The sequence below is a fragment of the Schistocerca americana genome, chromosome 5 (genome assembly GCF_021461395.2).
Source record: "Schistocerca americana isolate TAMUIC-IGC-003095 chromosome 5, iqSchAmer2.1, whole genome shotgun sequence".
Taxonomy (NCBI): Eukaryota; Metazoa; Arthropoda; class Insecta; order Orthoptera; family Acrididae; genus Schistocerca; species Schistocerca americana.
The window spans coordinates 244,625,701-244,643,954 of NC_060123.1; the positions used below are offsets into that span (position 1 = coordinate 244,625,701).

The window sequence follows — 18,254 nt, forward strand, 5'->3', positions numbered from 1 at the left end:
AAAAGACACTTATACATTAGTGTTTTCTTCTAAGTAAAGACAAATTCCAGAAATTAGTAAAACTGTATGGTTTAATAACATACGGTTTGCTTTGAGGTGGTGTAGTATTCAAGATTATTTTGAGCACATAAAAATATTTGTTCAAGGGGAGATTTTGGGGTTTGGTGATCAAAATGTTTGTTGTGTGTGTCAGCAGTTAGTTAATGTGTGTAGACTTCTCTGTCTATTACATATATTCTTAGGTATCTATGCTCCATGTTCTGTCATACGCCTTTGTGTAGTATGTCTCCATAAATCGCCAGGAACACATGTATATAATAGAATATATGTTCCTAAATAACGTTTCTCCATCAATATTATTTGACTGTGCAGGTATTAAATCCAACACAGTTTCATTGCTTGACAGGTTGTATTTACAACTGACATTGGTTTCACAATAGTTATATCTCCACTTTACATGTCTTCAACATGTTTTAAAGGCCTTAATCGTTTGTTCATTTATTGGTCTGTATACTTCTCATTGGGGTTCAGTTTTATTCTGGCAAATATTAATATTAATAGTAAGCCTTGAAAGGGACAATATTTTCTGCTATTTGAAAAATTTTCAAACTGGGAACCATTTGGTTAATAGAAAAATCCCTTACTAGCGTGTTACATAAATGAACAAGCATACAGAGTTGTGTGTTTTGGTAAAGTTTGGTAGAAAAGTAATTTCAAGAGTTAGATCTGTCTTTATTATGTAAGATGATTTACTATAGAGTGCGTTCTGTCATGGTTGTTCTATTTGTTTGCCTGGGGCATTTCTTATGGACTGTGTGCTTGATGTTATCACAAGTGCAGCAAACACTGCTGTGCTGTGCACAACAACGAGTAATATCAGCAGCTTGAATATAATATATAGCAATAATGTCAACATATATTGAATTTTTTTGTAATAGCATTTTGTTCCATTGGTTTGTAATAGCATTTTGTTCCATTGGTTTGTAATAGCATTTTGTTCCATTGGTTGAATATCATTATCTGAACTGGATGTCAATCTAATGTAAAGACCCATGCCAACCACTTGTAAATGTCAGTGTATAATAATGTCTGGAAGTTGTAACATCCAAGTTCTCAGAATACTGATTTAGTAGATATTTTCATCAAATCAAGATTTGAAATGTTTTCATCTAGTTGGGAATTTGACAGTTGCTACAGAGCAGAAGTGCAGTTTATGATTAACATACATCAACCAAACTCTTGCAGTTCTGGCATTTGTACTCAGACATCATTCAGTATTTTAGTAATAATGATACTGCTGTCAAATTTTCCAAGTCCATTTTCCCATTAATGTGTGTTAGGAAATTTATAGGGAAATTTCAGGGTCCTATGAAATCCCTTCTACATCAAAACAGGTGCAACAGAAGTGAGTCAAGCTACTTCAAAAAGAGACAAAAATTCCCTGAAGGTGCCCTATAAATTGCTTCAATCACTGAGGAAGAACTATTTACAGGCAGTTAATAGTACATGTTTCAAAATGTTGCTCTAAACAAAAATCATGTGTATTCCACTTGCATAATGCTTGACATATTTCTTAATTAAAACCACAACACAATCTCTTACCATTTGTTTCCTGCAGTATGACATCAGATTGTACTTGTGTATTAAAAATCTTTTCACTTCAGAGCAGATGCAGCGCTCAGTGAAGCACAGTACAAGATTGGTGCTTTATGCTTTTGAAGTTATTCAGTAAACTTTTTATACAGATTCTGACTCAAGAACATCATGTAGAAACCTCTTTAAGGAACTGGGTATTCTTACCACTGCTTCTTGGTATATTTATCCCTTAATGAAATTTTTTGCGAATAATAGCGCAATTCATAGTAGGCTATCAATACTAGGAATATGAACAAGCTACATAAAGACCTAAAATCACGTACCTTGAGCCAAAATAGGGTCCATTATTCAGGAATACACATTTTCAGTAAATTGCCAGCAATCATTGAACACTTTGTTTCATATGAAGTTCAGTTTAAACAGTGTTTGAAAGCCTTTTTGGTAGGCAACTTCTTGTGCTCTATAGATTAATATCTTAACAGGGGCTATTAGACCAGCTTAAGTAAAAATGTATGTTAGATTTTAGTTTTCACAGTGCTTGGTCACAACAGTTAATATTAAGTATTTTGTGTATGATAAATTTATTAAAAGTGCATAATTATGTTTCATTATGACAGTATATTAATTCTGTAAATTTTAGCAGGTCCAGTTTACTGTAATTTATTCACATATCTTGGCAATCTCCTTATAAGTGGTCAGGGAAGTGAGTATTGTATTCAGATGTTCTGTGTTTTTGTGTTATACTTTCCGACATATTTCACATCCACAAGGATTGTGTCATTCTTTGGTTTACGGAACAAAAGCTGAATGTAATTTGCAGTCTCAGCCATTCCCTCTTTGCCCTAACTCTATTTTCTTATGGTGCTCGCACATGGAAAGCATTCACTTCTCTCGCTCACCACCCTCCCTTCACTCCTCTCCCAACCTTCCTCACACCCTTCCCCCACCAACTCTCCTCATACCTCTCTCCCAGCCCTTCCCCCTCATCATGTTTTCTCCTGCTGTCTAAGAAAAATCTGATGGTTGTAATTATACTTTTAGTTCATTAATTATTTCGAAGATGCTTCCACGAATGATACTCTTGCTGAGAAAGAACACCATTAGACAAAGGCAAGGTAGTGATTTGATTGGTGGGAGGCCATTCTAGTACATTCTCGTGTGTGTGTGCAAGTGCTTGTGCACTTTTTCATAAGCAAAACATTCTTTTATGTGATAACAGGTATTTATATAGAGTAAATTTATTTTAGAAGTTTCTCATCCAACATAATTTTGTGTTTTATTTATCTTTCAGCTAATGGGGACATAATTGTAACACTGCTTCCAGTCAATACAAAATGGCCATGGATTACACCAGCTAAATTTCGACCGGAATTAGTACCTGAGGAACTCATGGCTCAAGGTTTAACAGTAAGTCCTGGATAAATTTGCTCTTACACTTTCAGAAAAATGTGTCATTTGTATAATAGAGAAGAAATTGTAATGACATATACTTTGACCGGTGGGAACTGTTGTGCCTTCGTGGCCTGTTTGGGGGGGGGGGGGGGGGAGATAAGTTTCAGTACTTGAAATGTTTTTTGGTGGAATTGAGCCCTATTCATGCAATACTTTCGTAAAGAGTATACCACCATTTACTGTGTATTATATTTATTCTTTGTACTATCCACGTTTTGGCTTTTATGCCATTATCAAGTACTTACTAAATCATATCTGTTAAGGCAGTCCAAAGCAAGTAAACAAGGCTAGTAAAATTTTAAAGACATATGTTAAAGAAATGTGTTAGCATTGTTTACCTGCTTTTGGACTGCCTTAACGGATATGACTTAATGATGGTCTAACAACTTTTAGCATTGTACTTGATAATGGCATAAAAGCTAAAATCTGGATTGCACAAAAGATAAATATGAGAAATATAATAAAACAGCCAAATGGTGGTTTTCTCTTTTAAAGAGCCCAGTATTTAAGTTTGAGGAGGAGAACAGCAAAATCTTAATCATAATTATAAAATGTATTTTTATAAGTACCTCTCATCTCTGCTAGATTGTGTTACATTGTATAGAATTTTATATATGACTGGTGTTGATGAAGATAGCAGTTTTAAAACAAAAGGCTGGTTTTTATTGAATAATCAAACATCACAATTTGCCAATTATTGAAATCTCTTGTTGATCCACATTGGATAGTGACCAACTTTTTCATGATTTACAGACTTCAGTGCCATGTTTCCTATGGGCACTTCTTTAAAATTATCTTCATTTTATATTTCCATACTCTCTTGTCAGTTTGTGCAAAACTTATTCTATTTGAAGCCTCAAACTAAAATAATATATTTTACATAGTTAAATTGTAAAAAATGGAAATGTATCTGCTATAAGCAGTCTGTTACTTACCTTTATCCCCTTGGTTTAAATTATTTTTAGTTCTTTGGAAACAGAAGACAGTTGATGTGTGTATTGCCTTGAAATTAAATACTAGATATGCAGTACGTAACCATCTTGTATCATACTAGAGAGTTTGTTCAGGCAGGGAAAGTGTTGCAGAAGCTCAACACTTTTTATTAGAATACATTTTAATTATGAGTGAATGACATGTTGGGGAACTGTAACAGGTGTAAAAAGTTAATGTAACTGGAAGATGAATAGGAAAAGACTGCTATTAAAACTTTTTCCTCTGTTTTTATGTCAGAAATCCTCAACAGTTGGTTGTGTTTGTTTTCTTATTAAATAATTTGAGTTTACAGAATATTTGACTCTAAGATGTGAGATTTGAAGAGGAAAAATTTTAAGCACTTCGCAATTGGTGTGAGGCTTAAGGCAATCACATTTTATGAGCATGTTGGTTTAAATAATTCACTAATGTATTTTTGTTTATTCAATATTTGAAAATAAAAAATCTTATAAAAATTTCTTTATGACATCAACTTTCACTAGATTAAATTTTTTTTTTTTTTAACTGCTATTTCTGATAGATTTTTCATTTTTGTATTCCTGTCTTGTTTAATAGATGTTCACCCAAATCATTCAGTTTTGAGATTTGTATGGCATCAGACTTCTGCTCCAAGATACTGGATGTTTGTCAGATAATATTTCTTTCTTGCTTGATATTTAATATGGTACAGTTGTGGCTTTTGTATTCAGTCTGCTGAAATTATAGGAAAATTTTGCATCATACATGTTAGCAAATTTTCATGTCATATTAGAGCTACATTCTGTCACTTTTGAGTAAATTTTTGTGGCTAATTATCTGATTAATGCTTTTGTTTACTTTCAGCTAACAGTAGAAGATTATGTTCATGTGATGGAAATACTGACAAATGATTTTAGGTTCAACATTTACAATATATGCTACAAACGCATTCTTGTAGCCTGGATATTTACAGCATTTGTTGTCCTACTTGGTCTTCTGTTTTCTGGGGTGACTGGTTTGACACTATTTGGACTCGGTGTTATGTGGCTCATCCTGAATGCTTTAGCAATTTTTTTCTGTATGTGGGTGAAAATTAGGGTAAGTTGAGTAACTTAGTTAAGTACTGGTAGACTTCATTGTTTTGTAGTATGTGCATTGATTTCAACAGATTATTTCCTACCGTTTGTGCAGCAATTTTAGTTTTATGAGAACAAAAGGTGCCATACTAATCTGGTGTGGCTGCTGGTAAAGTGCCAGATTATAGATCCAAAGGTCACGGGTTTGATCCCCAGTCATATTTCTGGCGTTGTTTGTTGAGATGAAAAATGGGGAATTACACCATGGTTCAAAGTCCATGTTAATCTGTAGGTACCCCTCCAACAGAATATGACTAGTAAAGCACTGTGGAGTTCACAGCAATGTTCAGATTGATGACAGTTTTACTTGCACCAATCTAAATTTAACTTCACCTTAATTGTTCCCATCCCTTTTACTTGTCCTAAATGAAGTATTACATCCTATTCCCAGAAGAAACAATGCAACATTTTCATTGTGGCCCTACGCATTTTGGAGTAGTAAACTTTGATAAATAAATGTTACCACATTTATTTAATGTAGTTTAAGAGCACTTCTTTGTTTTGTTTTTCAGTTAAACCATAACTTGGAGCGCTGTATGGCACAAGTAAACAAGCACTTACTGAAGCACAGAATCATCCTGGGACTTGATGATAGAGGAAAGTTGTCTTGCCATAAAGTGAATTTATGCTTCATTTATTTTGATGCTGTTGATTGCATTGTAAGGGAACATGAATATACATTCTTAATGTAATCATACTATTGTATTTACACTATTCTGCAGAGAAATGTATAATTAGTGCATTCATAATATTTGTCTATATTCACACAGAAAAAACTTCAAGAAGTAATAGAAAGGGAGGAACGTGAAGGCCGTCCTGTAAACAGAGAGGAAACTGTTGAAGAGCGTAGACAGAGACAACAATTTCAGCTGAGAATGGACATAGAAGATCATGACATTATTATTCAGGGAAGCAACACAACAAGAGTGTCTCGGAAACAGGTTAATTTGTCTGCTTGTAATCAATTTAAATCAGATTTTATATATACAGGGTGTAAAAAAAAAACTTCATGTACAAAATTTTGGTGTGTTTAAAGGAGATACAGAGCAACGCTTTGTGACAACAATGTCACTGGTGCATTGTTTCACCACAAGGGGTCCATGAAGTTTTTGAGACAATAGATGTTCGGAAACAGTGATCGTACTGCCATGTGATGAATATTGTTGCTGAAAATGTCATTCATTTACATTAATGCTCAACTGTGATTTGCTTGTTAATGATTGTCCATGCATAAAGCAACCAGATGTTTCACAAACAATAGCTGCAGCTTAAGCCAAACAAGCAAGCCAGTTGTGAATTCATGTAAATGGACAACATTTTCAGCAACATCTCTCACCACCCTAGTGTGTTTAGGGTGGAGGTTTTATTGTGTTGCAGAGTGGCTGGCGTCTCCTTTTTCTTCTCATGCCCAGCCGTGGTAATCTGCTCTCTTGTTTTGATCTCTTCTACATGTTTCTGGCATCTCTCTGTGTTTTTCTTGTCCAATTTTGTCCACTTTAGTGTTTGTTGCCCTTCTGTCATTCTTGTGGTTTTCTCCTTTATTCCAGTTGTGTTTTGTATGTCTCAATTATTTTACTCCCACCCTTGTGGAATTATTTTAATCAGAAAGAGGGACCAATGATGTAGCAGTTTGGTCTCCCCCCCCCCCCCCCCCCCCCCCTCCTTTTAAACCAACCAACATCTCTCAAACAGTATTCATCACATTGCAGTTTCAACACAGTCTCTATCTCTTGCGCCAAAACTCACATGGACTCCTAGGGGGTGTGGGGGGGGGGGGGGGGGGGCTGTGTGTGTGTGTGTGTGTGTGTGTGTGTGTGTGTGTGTGTGTGTGTGTGTGTGTGTCAAAATAATGATTTGCAGATCAGTTGGTGCCTGCTGCAGAATTGCATGGAATAGTGCCTGTCCTGTGTTTGTTTCTTTTTATTGAATAGGTAACCTTATAACAGTGAATTGCAAAAGTAAAATATTAAAAGTAAAAGAACTTGTGAAAGAACTTGTATAGGGACATACGAAAGCACAGAGCATGAAAAATTGTAGCATATTGGCCAAGCATGTTAAGTGGAATTCCACTGACTACAGCATGGTTTTGAAAGAACCACAGATTTTGATCATCTTAAGTGGAAAAAGTACTGCCAAAAAATACCTAATTTCGTAATGATTCAAGTTTTTCTTTGGTGAAAATACAGAACTAAGGGTACCATATGTGGGATAATACACAATCTCATAACTTCCTGACAAACTGTCTCAATAAGTTATAATTAAAAGTTTGCCTTTTTGAGATGATGATCAGAATATCACACCCAGAAATTCTCTTAGTTATGTGTTAAGAGTACAAGAAGCAACAGCATGTTAAATACATAACACTGCTTAAATCCTATACATTGGACATCTACACTTCTACCATCAGTCAATTGGAATGCAGGAAAGTTATATATGACACTAGAGCCTAACCTCTAGCATCCAAAATATATATCTGGTATGTGATGTAGAAAAATAAAAAAAACGCTGAAATTGCAATTTTTATTACACTTCTTAAACAAATGTCATTCATTGTGTCTATTAGTGAATTGCTGCTGGTAATTGAATAGCAGTTGTCATTGCAACAAAGTACCAGTATATTGTACATCTTGTTAGCTTAACTACACTATAACCCAATAAGACACAGTGTGTAGTCCTTTCTTCGTAAAAGTTTGAATAACATATCAATAGTTGACTTTCTTTAGTCCTAATTTTAATGTTGTGTTGTCCATGTTAATTAATGTGTTCACCACTTCGTCATCGACTTCAAAACTCAAAACACAACATTTATATGTGTGTATTGCTTCAGTAGCTTTTGACATTGTAGGAATTGGCAGAGGTGGTGGTTCATCCTTATCCTCGCTTTCTCTTTGTTTCACTGCCATCTATTCCTGTGAGACATCTTGAAGCAGTTTGAGATTGTGATTTCTTGCACAGAATCCCCAGGCACTTTTTACAAAATGCATAAAATCTAAGATCATAATCTATCAACACAGGCCAACCTCTTCTATATGAGAATCTTTCTGTATTTTTGTTTCAAGCATTTTATAATGCCTTGGTCAAGTGGCTGAAGGTGGCTTTTACAATTGGGAGGAAAAACACCATATTTATATTATGTAGATGTGACATATCTTTGGGGGGTGGGGGGGGGGGGGGTGCTGCACTCTGGCCAATAAATAGTTGTAGTTCCGCATTTCTAACGCCCAACCTTGCGTCCCAGGCATGCAATAATTATTTGAACATTGTAGTTGTTACCCATATGTTTGCATTAAACCTATATTTACATGGAAGTGTCTGCTCATCTTTAAGCAGCGTGGACTCTTTGCCTTTCCTGACATCAACTTCTTTGTTCAACTATCATTACAACATAATGAAACAGTTAGCTTCTCGTAACTAAATTTCCCGCTGTGAAATTTTTCCTCTCTGAACTCAAGCTTTGTTAGGCAGAAGGTGAAAAAAATAAGCCCATTTCATCTGCATAAAAAATGTCATTGGGACTGTATTTTTTTATTATTGACGAAAGTGTATTTGTCCATGACTGAACATTGTCAGTGTTTATGCTTCCAGCCTCACCTTGAACATGTTTATCCACTAAATTTAGTCTTTTCTTGAATCTTTTGATCCAACCATTTGATGCTTTAACATCTACAAGTCATAACTTTTGTACGAAATATATTGCTGTAGCACAAACTGCAGTACCATCAGCTGAAATATTTGAAGCACAACTTCCTTTGGTCCACTTCATTAAAACATTCTCCCTTCCGGAAACTGACCATTTTTGCTTTCCGTTTCCTTTCCAAACATGCTGCTTAAATTGTTTTTTGTGTGTTCACTATCACATTTAATGTTGATGAAGGAATGTTCAGTTTTCATACAATATCAATACACATGATATGTGAATTTTTATCCGCTACCTAAGTAAAGTTCCACTCTTCTTTGTTTGTTAACTGTCTCACTGTCTTTTTATTCATGATTTACCGGTACACCTTTTCAAACACACACAAAAAAAAAAAAAAAAAAAAAATTCGTGAACTGAGAGTCAATCAAATGCTAAATATGAACAAAGAACACCAGTGACTGAATTATGTGCTATTTGGTTTATTATTTGACAGCTACAGAAATCCGAAGTTGGAGTTACTGTCAGCGTAGATGAACTACTTCAGTGCATCAGTTCTACCATAGCAATGATATATGACTTGCAAAATTGCTAGCACTGAGTGCCTCTCTGCACATTTCTGCACTCTACAGCCACAAATGTCTTACTCCCATCACTCTCAGCAGCCAAACAGTACCAATATTGTCAAATTTTAACACACTATACAGGGAGGGAGACTGTACAAATGAGTCATTTTAACATTATGTAATGTACTTGGGACTGGAACTTCCCAAAACAGATGTACTATATGAGAAAATGTGGTAATGAGGAGCTTACTAACAAAATTCCACTGTATATCTTTTCTGTGACTTATTCTCTAGGACAAATTACCTGCTGGCAACCTAGTTTTATCATAGGATAATGTTTCCTGCTTCTCTTGCAGTCTTCCCTTACTTTACAACATGTACTTCAGTTAACTTATGTTCTGTTCCTAAATCTGTGATTGACCTCCACATTTTCAGTGCACAAGTTGTCACCTCTCCTCCCGTGCGGAGGGCCAGGTGAAATTTGCTCTGGTTCACTGAACTATTTCATGACAGAGGGACTTGTGACCTTCCTGTTTAGTCCCATAACACCCAAATAATCTTTGTAGCTTAGCACTAACTGCAGTTTCTTCACTGTTAGTCTGCACCTAATAACCATTAAATTATACACACATCAAAAGAAGCTTTGCATCACCTCGCTTCCGAGAGTTCTGGAACCTGTACAGAAAATTGGAATAGAGATTAACGTAAACATCATTTACATCCTTTTTATTGCTCATGAAAACCATACATTGCATGTTGTACCACCATACAGCGAGATCTTCAGAGGTGGTGGTCCAGATTGCTGCACACACCGGTACTTCTAACACCCAGTAGCATGTCCTCTTGCATTGATGCATGCCTGTATTTGTCGAGGCATACTGTCCACAAGTCTATCAAGGCAGTGTTAGTCCAGATTGTTCCACTCCTCAACGGCGATTCAGTGTAGATACCTCAGAGTGGTTTCTGGGTCACATTTTCCATAAACAGCCCTTTTCAATCTATCCCAGGCATGTTCAATAGGGTTCATGTCTGGAGAACATGCTGGCGACTCTAATCAAGCGATGTTGTTATCCTGAATGAAGTCATTCACAAGATGTACACGATGGGGGTGCGAATTGTCCATGAAGATGTATGCCTCGCCAATATGGTTGCACTATCGGTTGGGGGATGGCATTCATTTATCATACAGCTGTTACGGCGCCTTCCATGACCAAAGGCGTACGACGGCCCCACATAATGCCACCCCAAAATGTGAAGGAACCTCCACCTTGCTGCACTCACTGGACAGTGTGTCTAAGGCGTTCAGCCTAACCAGGTTGCCTCCAAACACGTCTCCGACAATTGTCTAGATGAAGGCATATGCAACACTCATCGGTGAAGAGGACATTATGCCAATCTGGAGCAGTCCATTTGGCATGTTTTTGGGGCCATCTGTACTGCGCTGCATGGTGTCATGGTTGAAGATGGACCTCGCAATGGACGTCGGGAGTGAAGTTGCACATCATGCAGCCTATTTTACATATTTTGAGTCATAACATGACGTTCTGTGGCTGCATGACAAGTATTATTCAACAAGGTGGCATTGCTGTAAGGGTTTCTCTGAGCCATAATCCATAGGTAGCAGTCATCCACTGCAATAGTAGCCCTTGGGCGGCCTGAGCGAGGCATGACATTGACAGTTCCTGTCTCTCTGTACCTCCTCCATGTCCGAACAACATCGCTTTGGTTCACTCCAAGACGCCTGGACACTCCCCTTGTTGAGAGCCCTTCCTGGCACAAAGTAACAATGTGGAATGAGAGAACCGCAGTATTGACCGCCTAGGCATGGTTGAATTACAGACAACATGAGCTGTGTGCCTCCTTCCTGGTGGAATGACTGGAACTGATTGCCTGTCGGACCCTCTCCGTCTAATAATCGCTGCTCATGCATGGTTGTTTACATCTTTGGGCGGGTTTAATGACATCTCTGAACAGTCAAAGGGACTGTGTCTGTGATCCAATATACACATTCAACGTCTATCTTGTGGAATTCTAGGAACTGGGGTGATGCAAAACTTTTTTTAATGTGTGTAGTAAGTGTCCACATCTATCCCTGGAAGTGATTAAAAAAAAAGAAGTTGCCTCTTGGTTTCTATCATGTATGATACTTCATTCCATAAATCTTAAAACAAATGTCAGCCATGATTAAATTATGATCTGCTCTGTGTGAAATTCTACCAGGTGACTTTCCCTTTCAACCACGTAGTCCCTGTTCTACTACTTTTCTTCTCTTCCTTTTCCTGCTATCGAAGTCCAGTCCTCCTTCATAATTGCCTTTTCATCTCCCTTGACAAACTGAGTAATTTGTTTTGTCTCTTCATACATTCTTTCAGTATGTTCATTTGCAGAGCTAGGTGACAAATAATACTTCTGTTACTATGGTGGCTGTTGACTCTGCGTCTTATCTTGGTTAAAAAATATATTCACTGTTGTTTTCATAGTTCACCCTCATTCTTGTATTCTTGTTCATTATTAGATCTAATCCTCGATTCCCCTATTTAGATTTGGACTGATGAATTTGTACCCTGATGGAATACTATGTCGAAAACATAAGTGTGTTGAAGATCTAAAAAAAAGACAGTCTTTTCGTGTAAAGCTGAAAACATTTTCTCTTGTTCGATAACACCCTCAGCTGAAAAGTCTTGAAGGAGCAGACATAATGTGACTGCTCAGTTGTTTGTAAATATTTGTGTAATAGCATCTGGAGTATGGATGCTAAATGCATGTATTAGCAAGGCATTCACATCTGAATATCATTGACACTATTTGCGTGAAGATTTAAGTTTCCTACAGCTCCATACATGAATATTCCTATGCTCTGCCTCTGTACTAAGGATAATAAACCAACCAACCAGTATTCCATTTGTTCTAAAGTCCATTCTGTATATAGCTGAAAACTGCAATGTATGAAAAAGTCTAGGAAAGGCTAGCTGTGGATGCCAAATGGCTGTGATAATGAATTGGCCACCTATGAAAATGATTTTTGCAGATTACTCATGTGCCATGAAACCAATCAAGATATGCATAAAGCAAAATATTATAGCCCTTAGAGTGGAGATAACTGCATGTTTTGAATAAAATAGTCTTGGTTTTCGCGTAGCGTCAATTAGAATAAAATTCTGGAGCTTTCGATGGCCATTCTCATCTGGAGTAAAACCACTGACTGCCAGGGCATGGTTTTCCGCTTATTGTAACCATAATTGTGGCCTCTGGCACCAGTCAGAGATTGCTGATATGCATGCATGAGAGATGAAGTGGGCAGCTCGTAGCGGCTCCAGCCCACCATGGGACCGAGTGGTGTCAGGGGGCGTGAGGGGCTTTCACCACATTTGAAACTGCCACTCCCCTCATGCATCTGTCATTGCTTCCTTTTGGTATCCAAAGCCCACCAACACAAGTCTTGGCTCATGTGTCAACATACTGGGATTCCATTATAAAAGAGGCAGCTGAGGTTAGAATGAACAACAACAATTTTAAAAGAGAAAAGGGGATACACATTCAATAGGGCATGGAGGCGGGCTTCGGATGTCGAAAGGAAGCAACGACAGAATGCGTGATGCGTGTAGGAAGGCAGGAGCAGCAGTTTCAAATGTGACACCGGCTCCTCGCACCTCCTGACGTCACTCGGTCCCACAGCAGGGCGGAGCTGCTGTGAGCTGCCAACTCACCTTCCCTGCATGCATTGTTTCAGCTCTCTCTGATTGATGCCAGAGGCTGCAATTGCAACTATGTGAGTGGAAAACTGTGCCAGTCCCTGCAGTCAGTGGTTTTACTCTTGACGACAATGGGGGAGATCATCAAAAGCTCGAGAAATTTATTCGAATTGGTGCAGCTTGGAAACAAAGAAGACATGCTGCCACGAAAGACTCAAAGGAAGATGCCTTCTCTACTAGCCTCTTCCATTTCTTTGTGTTGAGTACTAAGTGGTCTGTTCTTTAGAATTTTGATGAAACTAAAATGTATTTTCTTCATTGTTGATAAAGACTCCCTAAATACTTGAAGCAGTCAACAGTCTTGAAAGTGGGTCCATCTACAGCCAGAGGTTCATCACTTCTGATTTTCTTACTTATGACCAGGTATTCTTCTGTCATTTCTTCATCAACACACAATCCTGTTTTGATTCTGTAATAATTTACATAATTTTGATTAATTCTGTTTTGAACTACTTATGAATGCTACATAATCTTCCTAGGAAAGTATTGTAATGTTCACCACCTACACATATATCTACATAGGCCACCTTATAATGCGTGACAGGTGGTACCATTTACCACTATTAGTCATTTCCTTTCCTATTACACTCACAATTGCAGCAGGGAGATATGCCTCTATATGAACCCTAATTTTTTTGATCTTGTCATCGTGGTCCTTAGGCAAAATGTACATCGGTGGCAGCATAATTATTCTGCAGTCAGAACGCAAATGCCTTAACTTTCCCAACAGTGTTTTGCAAAAAGAACACTCTTTTCCTTCAGGGATTTCCATTTGAGTTCAGGAAGTATCTCTGTAACACTTGCATAATGATTGAAGCTACTGGTAACAAACCTAGAAGCATCCTTCTGAATTGCTTTGATGTCTTTCTTTTACCCGATCTGGGTGGGATCCCAAACATTCGAGCAACACTCAAGAATGGGTTGCACAAGTGTTTTATACGTGGTCTTCTTTGTAGATGCTCGATACTTTACTAGAACTTTCCCAATAAACCAAAGTCGTGGAGTTTTTCCAAGTTCTGATGAAACTTAAAGTATTAATGCAGTCACTTGCTGTCCAAAACCTATCACTTCAGAAGTTTTATATCGTCCTGACAGCTCTACAACATACACATTAGCCCCATGAGTTCCTGACACAGAATGAACCAGAGTGACTATTCACACATCCTTATATCCACTCACTAAGTGTGCCAAAATTTACAGCGAACACAAGGTATACAGCTCTACAACATACACATTAGCCCCACGAGTTCCTGACACAGAATGAACCAGAGTGACTATTCGCACATCCTTATATCCACTCACTAAGTGTGCCAAAATTTACAGCGATCACAAGGTATACAAAATTAATCACCATTTAAAATACATAAAATTCACAAATACAATATGTAGGATCAATGAAACATCTCCCTCTACTGGTCCCCCTCAGTCAGTACACAATGCTCAAAGTCTAATAGTTTATGCTCATTTAATCTACATATGAAATGTGTGAGCTCATGCTGGAAATAAAGAACTCCTGTTCAATAGAAGAGCTTCTTTGTGCTCTAATCACTGGCAGTGCCAGATTTTACATGTGTTTCAAATTACATGTGTATTTATTATGATTGCTTACTATAAAGAAGACAAGTTAAGTACCGGAGAGGCTCAATTAAGACATTCACACAAAGCTATCAGCCACAGGCTTCATCAGCAAAAGAGAAACAGAGAAACACACACAGGCATTCTGACCTGAGCTGCCGGAGTTGGTGATTATGAGTGCATGAGGTGTGCTTGCTTGTGTGAATGAATGGTGAGCGTTTCTCTTCTGTTGATGAAGGCTGTGGCCAAAAGCTTGATGTAAGTGTCTTTTAATTGTGCCTGCCTGCAACTTAATGTGTCTTCTTTCCAATAAGTAGTAATTTAATTTTTCCTACATTGTTAATACTCCTATGTGGAGTTTCCATTGTTTATCTTTCAGTTAGTCAATTAGTTAAAGAAAAGATCATTTAATAAACTGAGAATATGGCGGGAAAAAAAGCATAGCTGAAACAAGCCCCTCTCATTCACTTTCAGACTGGACACACAGATTGCTACTCTGAAGAGAGGAAGAGTGTGTGTAGAGTTTGTGGTAAACCATTGGTCCTCTGCCACATTTTTGTGGCATGCCCCCCCCCCCCCCCCCCCCCCCCCATTTATTAATGAGAATATAGACCATAATTTGAGTCTTGATTTTTTTCCCCTATTTCAAGTGATGAGACGTAAAGTACCATACACTTACTAAATTTTTGTTCGTTCTTAACTTCTATTCTTTGTGTTCGTAAAAACACTTTTCCTCGATCAGAAGGTGTATTTTGACCAGCCAGGCTTTCTTATTTTAGAGACCTTCAAAATTCCTCTACCTTCGATTCCTTGTTAGAATTCTGTAGCTTTTAACATATCTACGTCTTAAAAATTCTAGAATTAATATTTTTAATTCTATTTATATTGCATTTATTTATTAATTTATGGCAGTAATGACTGTCTTGCCTTGCGATCAACTCAATTAATGTAACAATAGGAACATGTTGCTAATGAAAAAAGATTTGTCAACACAAGAAAGTGTTTGTAATATCTGTAGATGACACGTGATTTTCAGAACATCACGTGAAAGTAACAGAAATTGAGCATATAAAACTTCAGGGTTAGGAGGAGGTGTGATCTTATTGTACAATTAGTAAAATGAAAGGAGGAAGGCGGCTACACACACAAAAACACAGTGACTGCCCACAGAGACTTTAATCTTAATTTTATGATGGAAAATATTGAATGTGTTAATCTGCAGGTGGCTTTAGCTGCATCCTTATAAAGTGACAGGTTTCAGCTAGCTCGATTTGTAGAAGTGGGCAATCAGTTTGCTTAGTCATGTTCCTGTGCTTGCCAGAGAAGTCATGTACAAGGTCTGACATATTAAACGAGACTGATTTTTGTAGTGTTTCGGGATATGTGTAAACATTCCAATACGCCATTGGAAAGCTGTCAACAAGAGATGCTCGGGAGTAAGTTGAATAAGGATAAATGTAGTGAGAAAGGGATACTATGTTTTCCTTTCTTGTACGCAGTGAACTGGTAAAGCCGGTGAGAAGGGGACCAGTAAAAATGATATTACAACCACTGGTCGTCTGGGAGTCACTTGTGCCATGGTGTAGCAAGTGCCTGAGTCCGAGAGCCATGGAGTAAACGACGCACCAACAAGGGCGTAATGAACAATTGAACAACAGTAGTTGTTTATCTGTGTTTGCTCTCTCAGGTCATAAAGTACGCATGTACGGACGTTTTGAATGTACTCAAGAGAGTGGTATTACAGTAGCAATTGTTTGTTGTGTTGTTAAAAAGAAATAGTGAAAATGTTGGGCAAAATATACCCCTGTTTGTGATAAGTGCGGCTATTTATTTAGTAGCGCAGTAGAGAGAACTTGCGGAAGCATTCCAGGAATCTTCACCTTAGTTGGATCAACAGGGAGGTGGCACGGAAATATCTGGACCCCCAAACAACTACTCTGAGAAGAGAGGATAAAGATAATACTACTTTGATCTGGAGGTGTATTAGGGTTGGCAAAATATTGCCCAGTTATATCGGCCAGGGATGCAACTTCCTGCTAGTGCTAGTATAAGACCCACCACAAACCCTACAAAATATGTATCAGCAGGAAAAGAGGGAAAAATACATTCCATGTTGCAAATTTGTAAGCTGACCTGACATGTTCAGTTAGTGGTGGTCACCTTTAAAGCAGAATCCCTGTGTATTTTTCCTTGAGACTGTAGAAGAGTGCCAATATGTTTGGTTTCCAGTTGAGCGAAAGTTGATGCTTATAGTAAACTGTTGATCAGTGCCATGGAACTGTTTGGGCTAGTTGTAAATTATCACAGTGTAAAGACAAATTTACAGATAAAAATACGAATTGTATACTAATATGCTATGACAAATATTTCTTTAATAATGCAATCAGTTTTGTTTGTTTGTCACAACTCATATTTTAAACCAATTACAAAAGGTTTTTTTGACACTATTAATAGATTAACAATAATAAAATCTCATTTTAACTTGTGTTTAGCTTAGTGAAAGAAAGTTGTCCATCCTCTGAATTTAGTTAAGATAAGATATTGGTATTACAAAGCCAGTAGGTCCTGGTAAAGCAATTATGCTGGAAGATACGCTGATGGGCCAAAATATATGATTGCTGGCTACCTCAGTACTGTGCTGAATGCTGCCTGGTTGTGTTGCAGGAACATGCTGCTGTAAGAAAACTAAAAGTGGAGCAGAGATAAATGGAGGGTCATCCAAGCAACAGTACGGGAATAGATGTGAAAATCTAGTGAGATAAACAACTTTGACATAGTGGAGATAATTACAGCCCAGAACCTGTGAATGAGCATCTTGGAAACAGAGAACCACTTAGCATGTCAGTTTGGTGTGCATGTGTGAAAGTGGTTGAAGAAAAATGAAGCCGTGAGTAGGCTACAAGGTGTTGGGAGTCCTAACCTCATGAAAGAGCATGGAAGTTGTAAGCTCATCCACTTTGCCACACACGGGAGGTGGTGATCAGTGGCAAATCTGATGGCAGAGTACAATGCTTGTGCAGCTGCAAGTGTTTTGGAATATACCATTCAGTGCACTTTGTTGAACATGGAGAGCTCCTCAGCAGGTGATCCCTGCGTGTTCCCATGTTGACCCGAGGATGTTGTCTGTTAAGATTGCGGTGGGCACTTTTTCACGGAAATTGGATTGTAGACCAACGGAAACGTGTCACCTGGTCAAATGAATTACTTGTCTGGATACAACATGTCAATGGTCATGTTCTGGTACACCATAATTCAGGCAAGTGGTTGCTCCCAACATGAGCTGTACAACAGACACATGTGACACAGGCTGGCGTGGACAGTATTGTGCTATAAATGGCATTCACCTGTGCTTTCTTGCGACCTGTGGTAGTAATCAAAGACACCACGACAGCAATGGACTACGTGAATATTATTGCAGACCACCTGCATGCCTTCATGCTTGATGTCTACTCCAATGGCTGTGGCATCATGCAGCAGGTTAACTATCCATTTTACAAGGACAAAATTGTGCTACTATGGTTATAGGAGCACAGTAGCAAACTTAATGTTGATATCTTGGCCACAAAGTTTGCCTGATCTGACCCATCTGGGA

General features: G+C 37.8%; 1 protein-coding gene across 6 annotated transcripts in view; it reads left to right on the forward strand.

The window, feature by feature from the left end:
- The window catches only part of LOC124615273 (transmembrane protein 268), a 111,785-nt gene that overhangs the window by 19,431 nt on the left and 74,100 nt on the right, over positions 1–18,254 (forward strand). For all 6 annotated transcript variants that reach the window (XR_006979768.1, XM_047143024.1, XM_047143025.1 and 3 more), the window contains exons 2-5: positions 2,888–3,003; positions 4,864–5,097; positions 5,648–5,794; positions 5,906–6,076. Coding sequence is in view for 5 of the 6 variants with exons in the window: in XM_047143024.1 (XP_046998980.1) it covers positions 2,888–3,003; positions 4,864–5,097; positions 5,648–5,794; positions 5,906–6,076 (668 nt within the window). In the remaining variant the exon portion in view is untranslated. The remainder of the gene's footprint in view (positions 1–2,887; positions 3,004–4,863; positions 5,098–5,647; positions 5,795–5,905; positions 6,077–18,254) is intronic.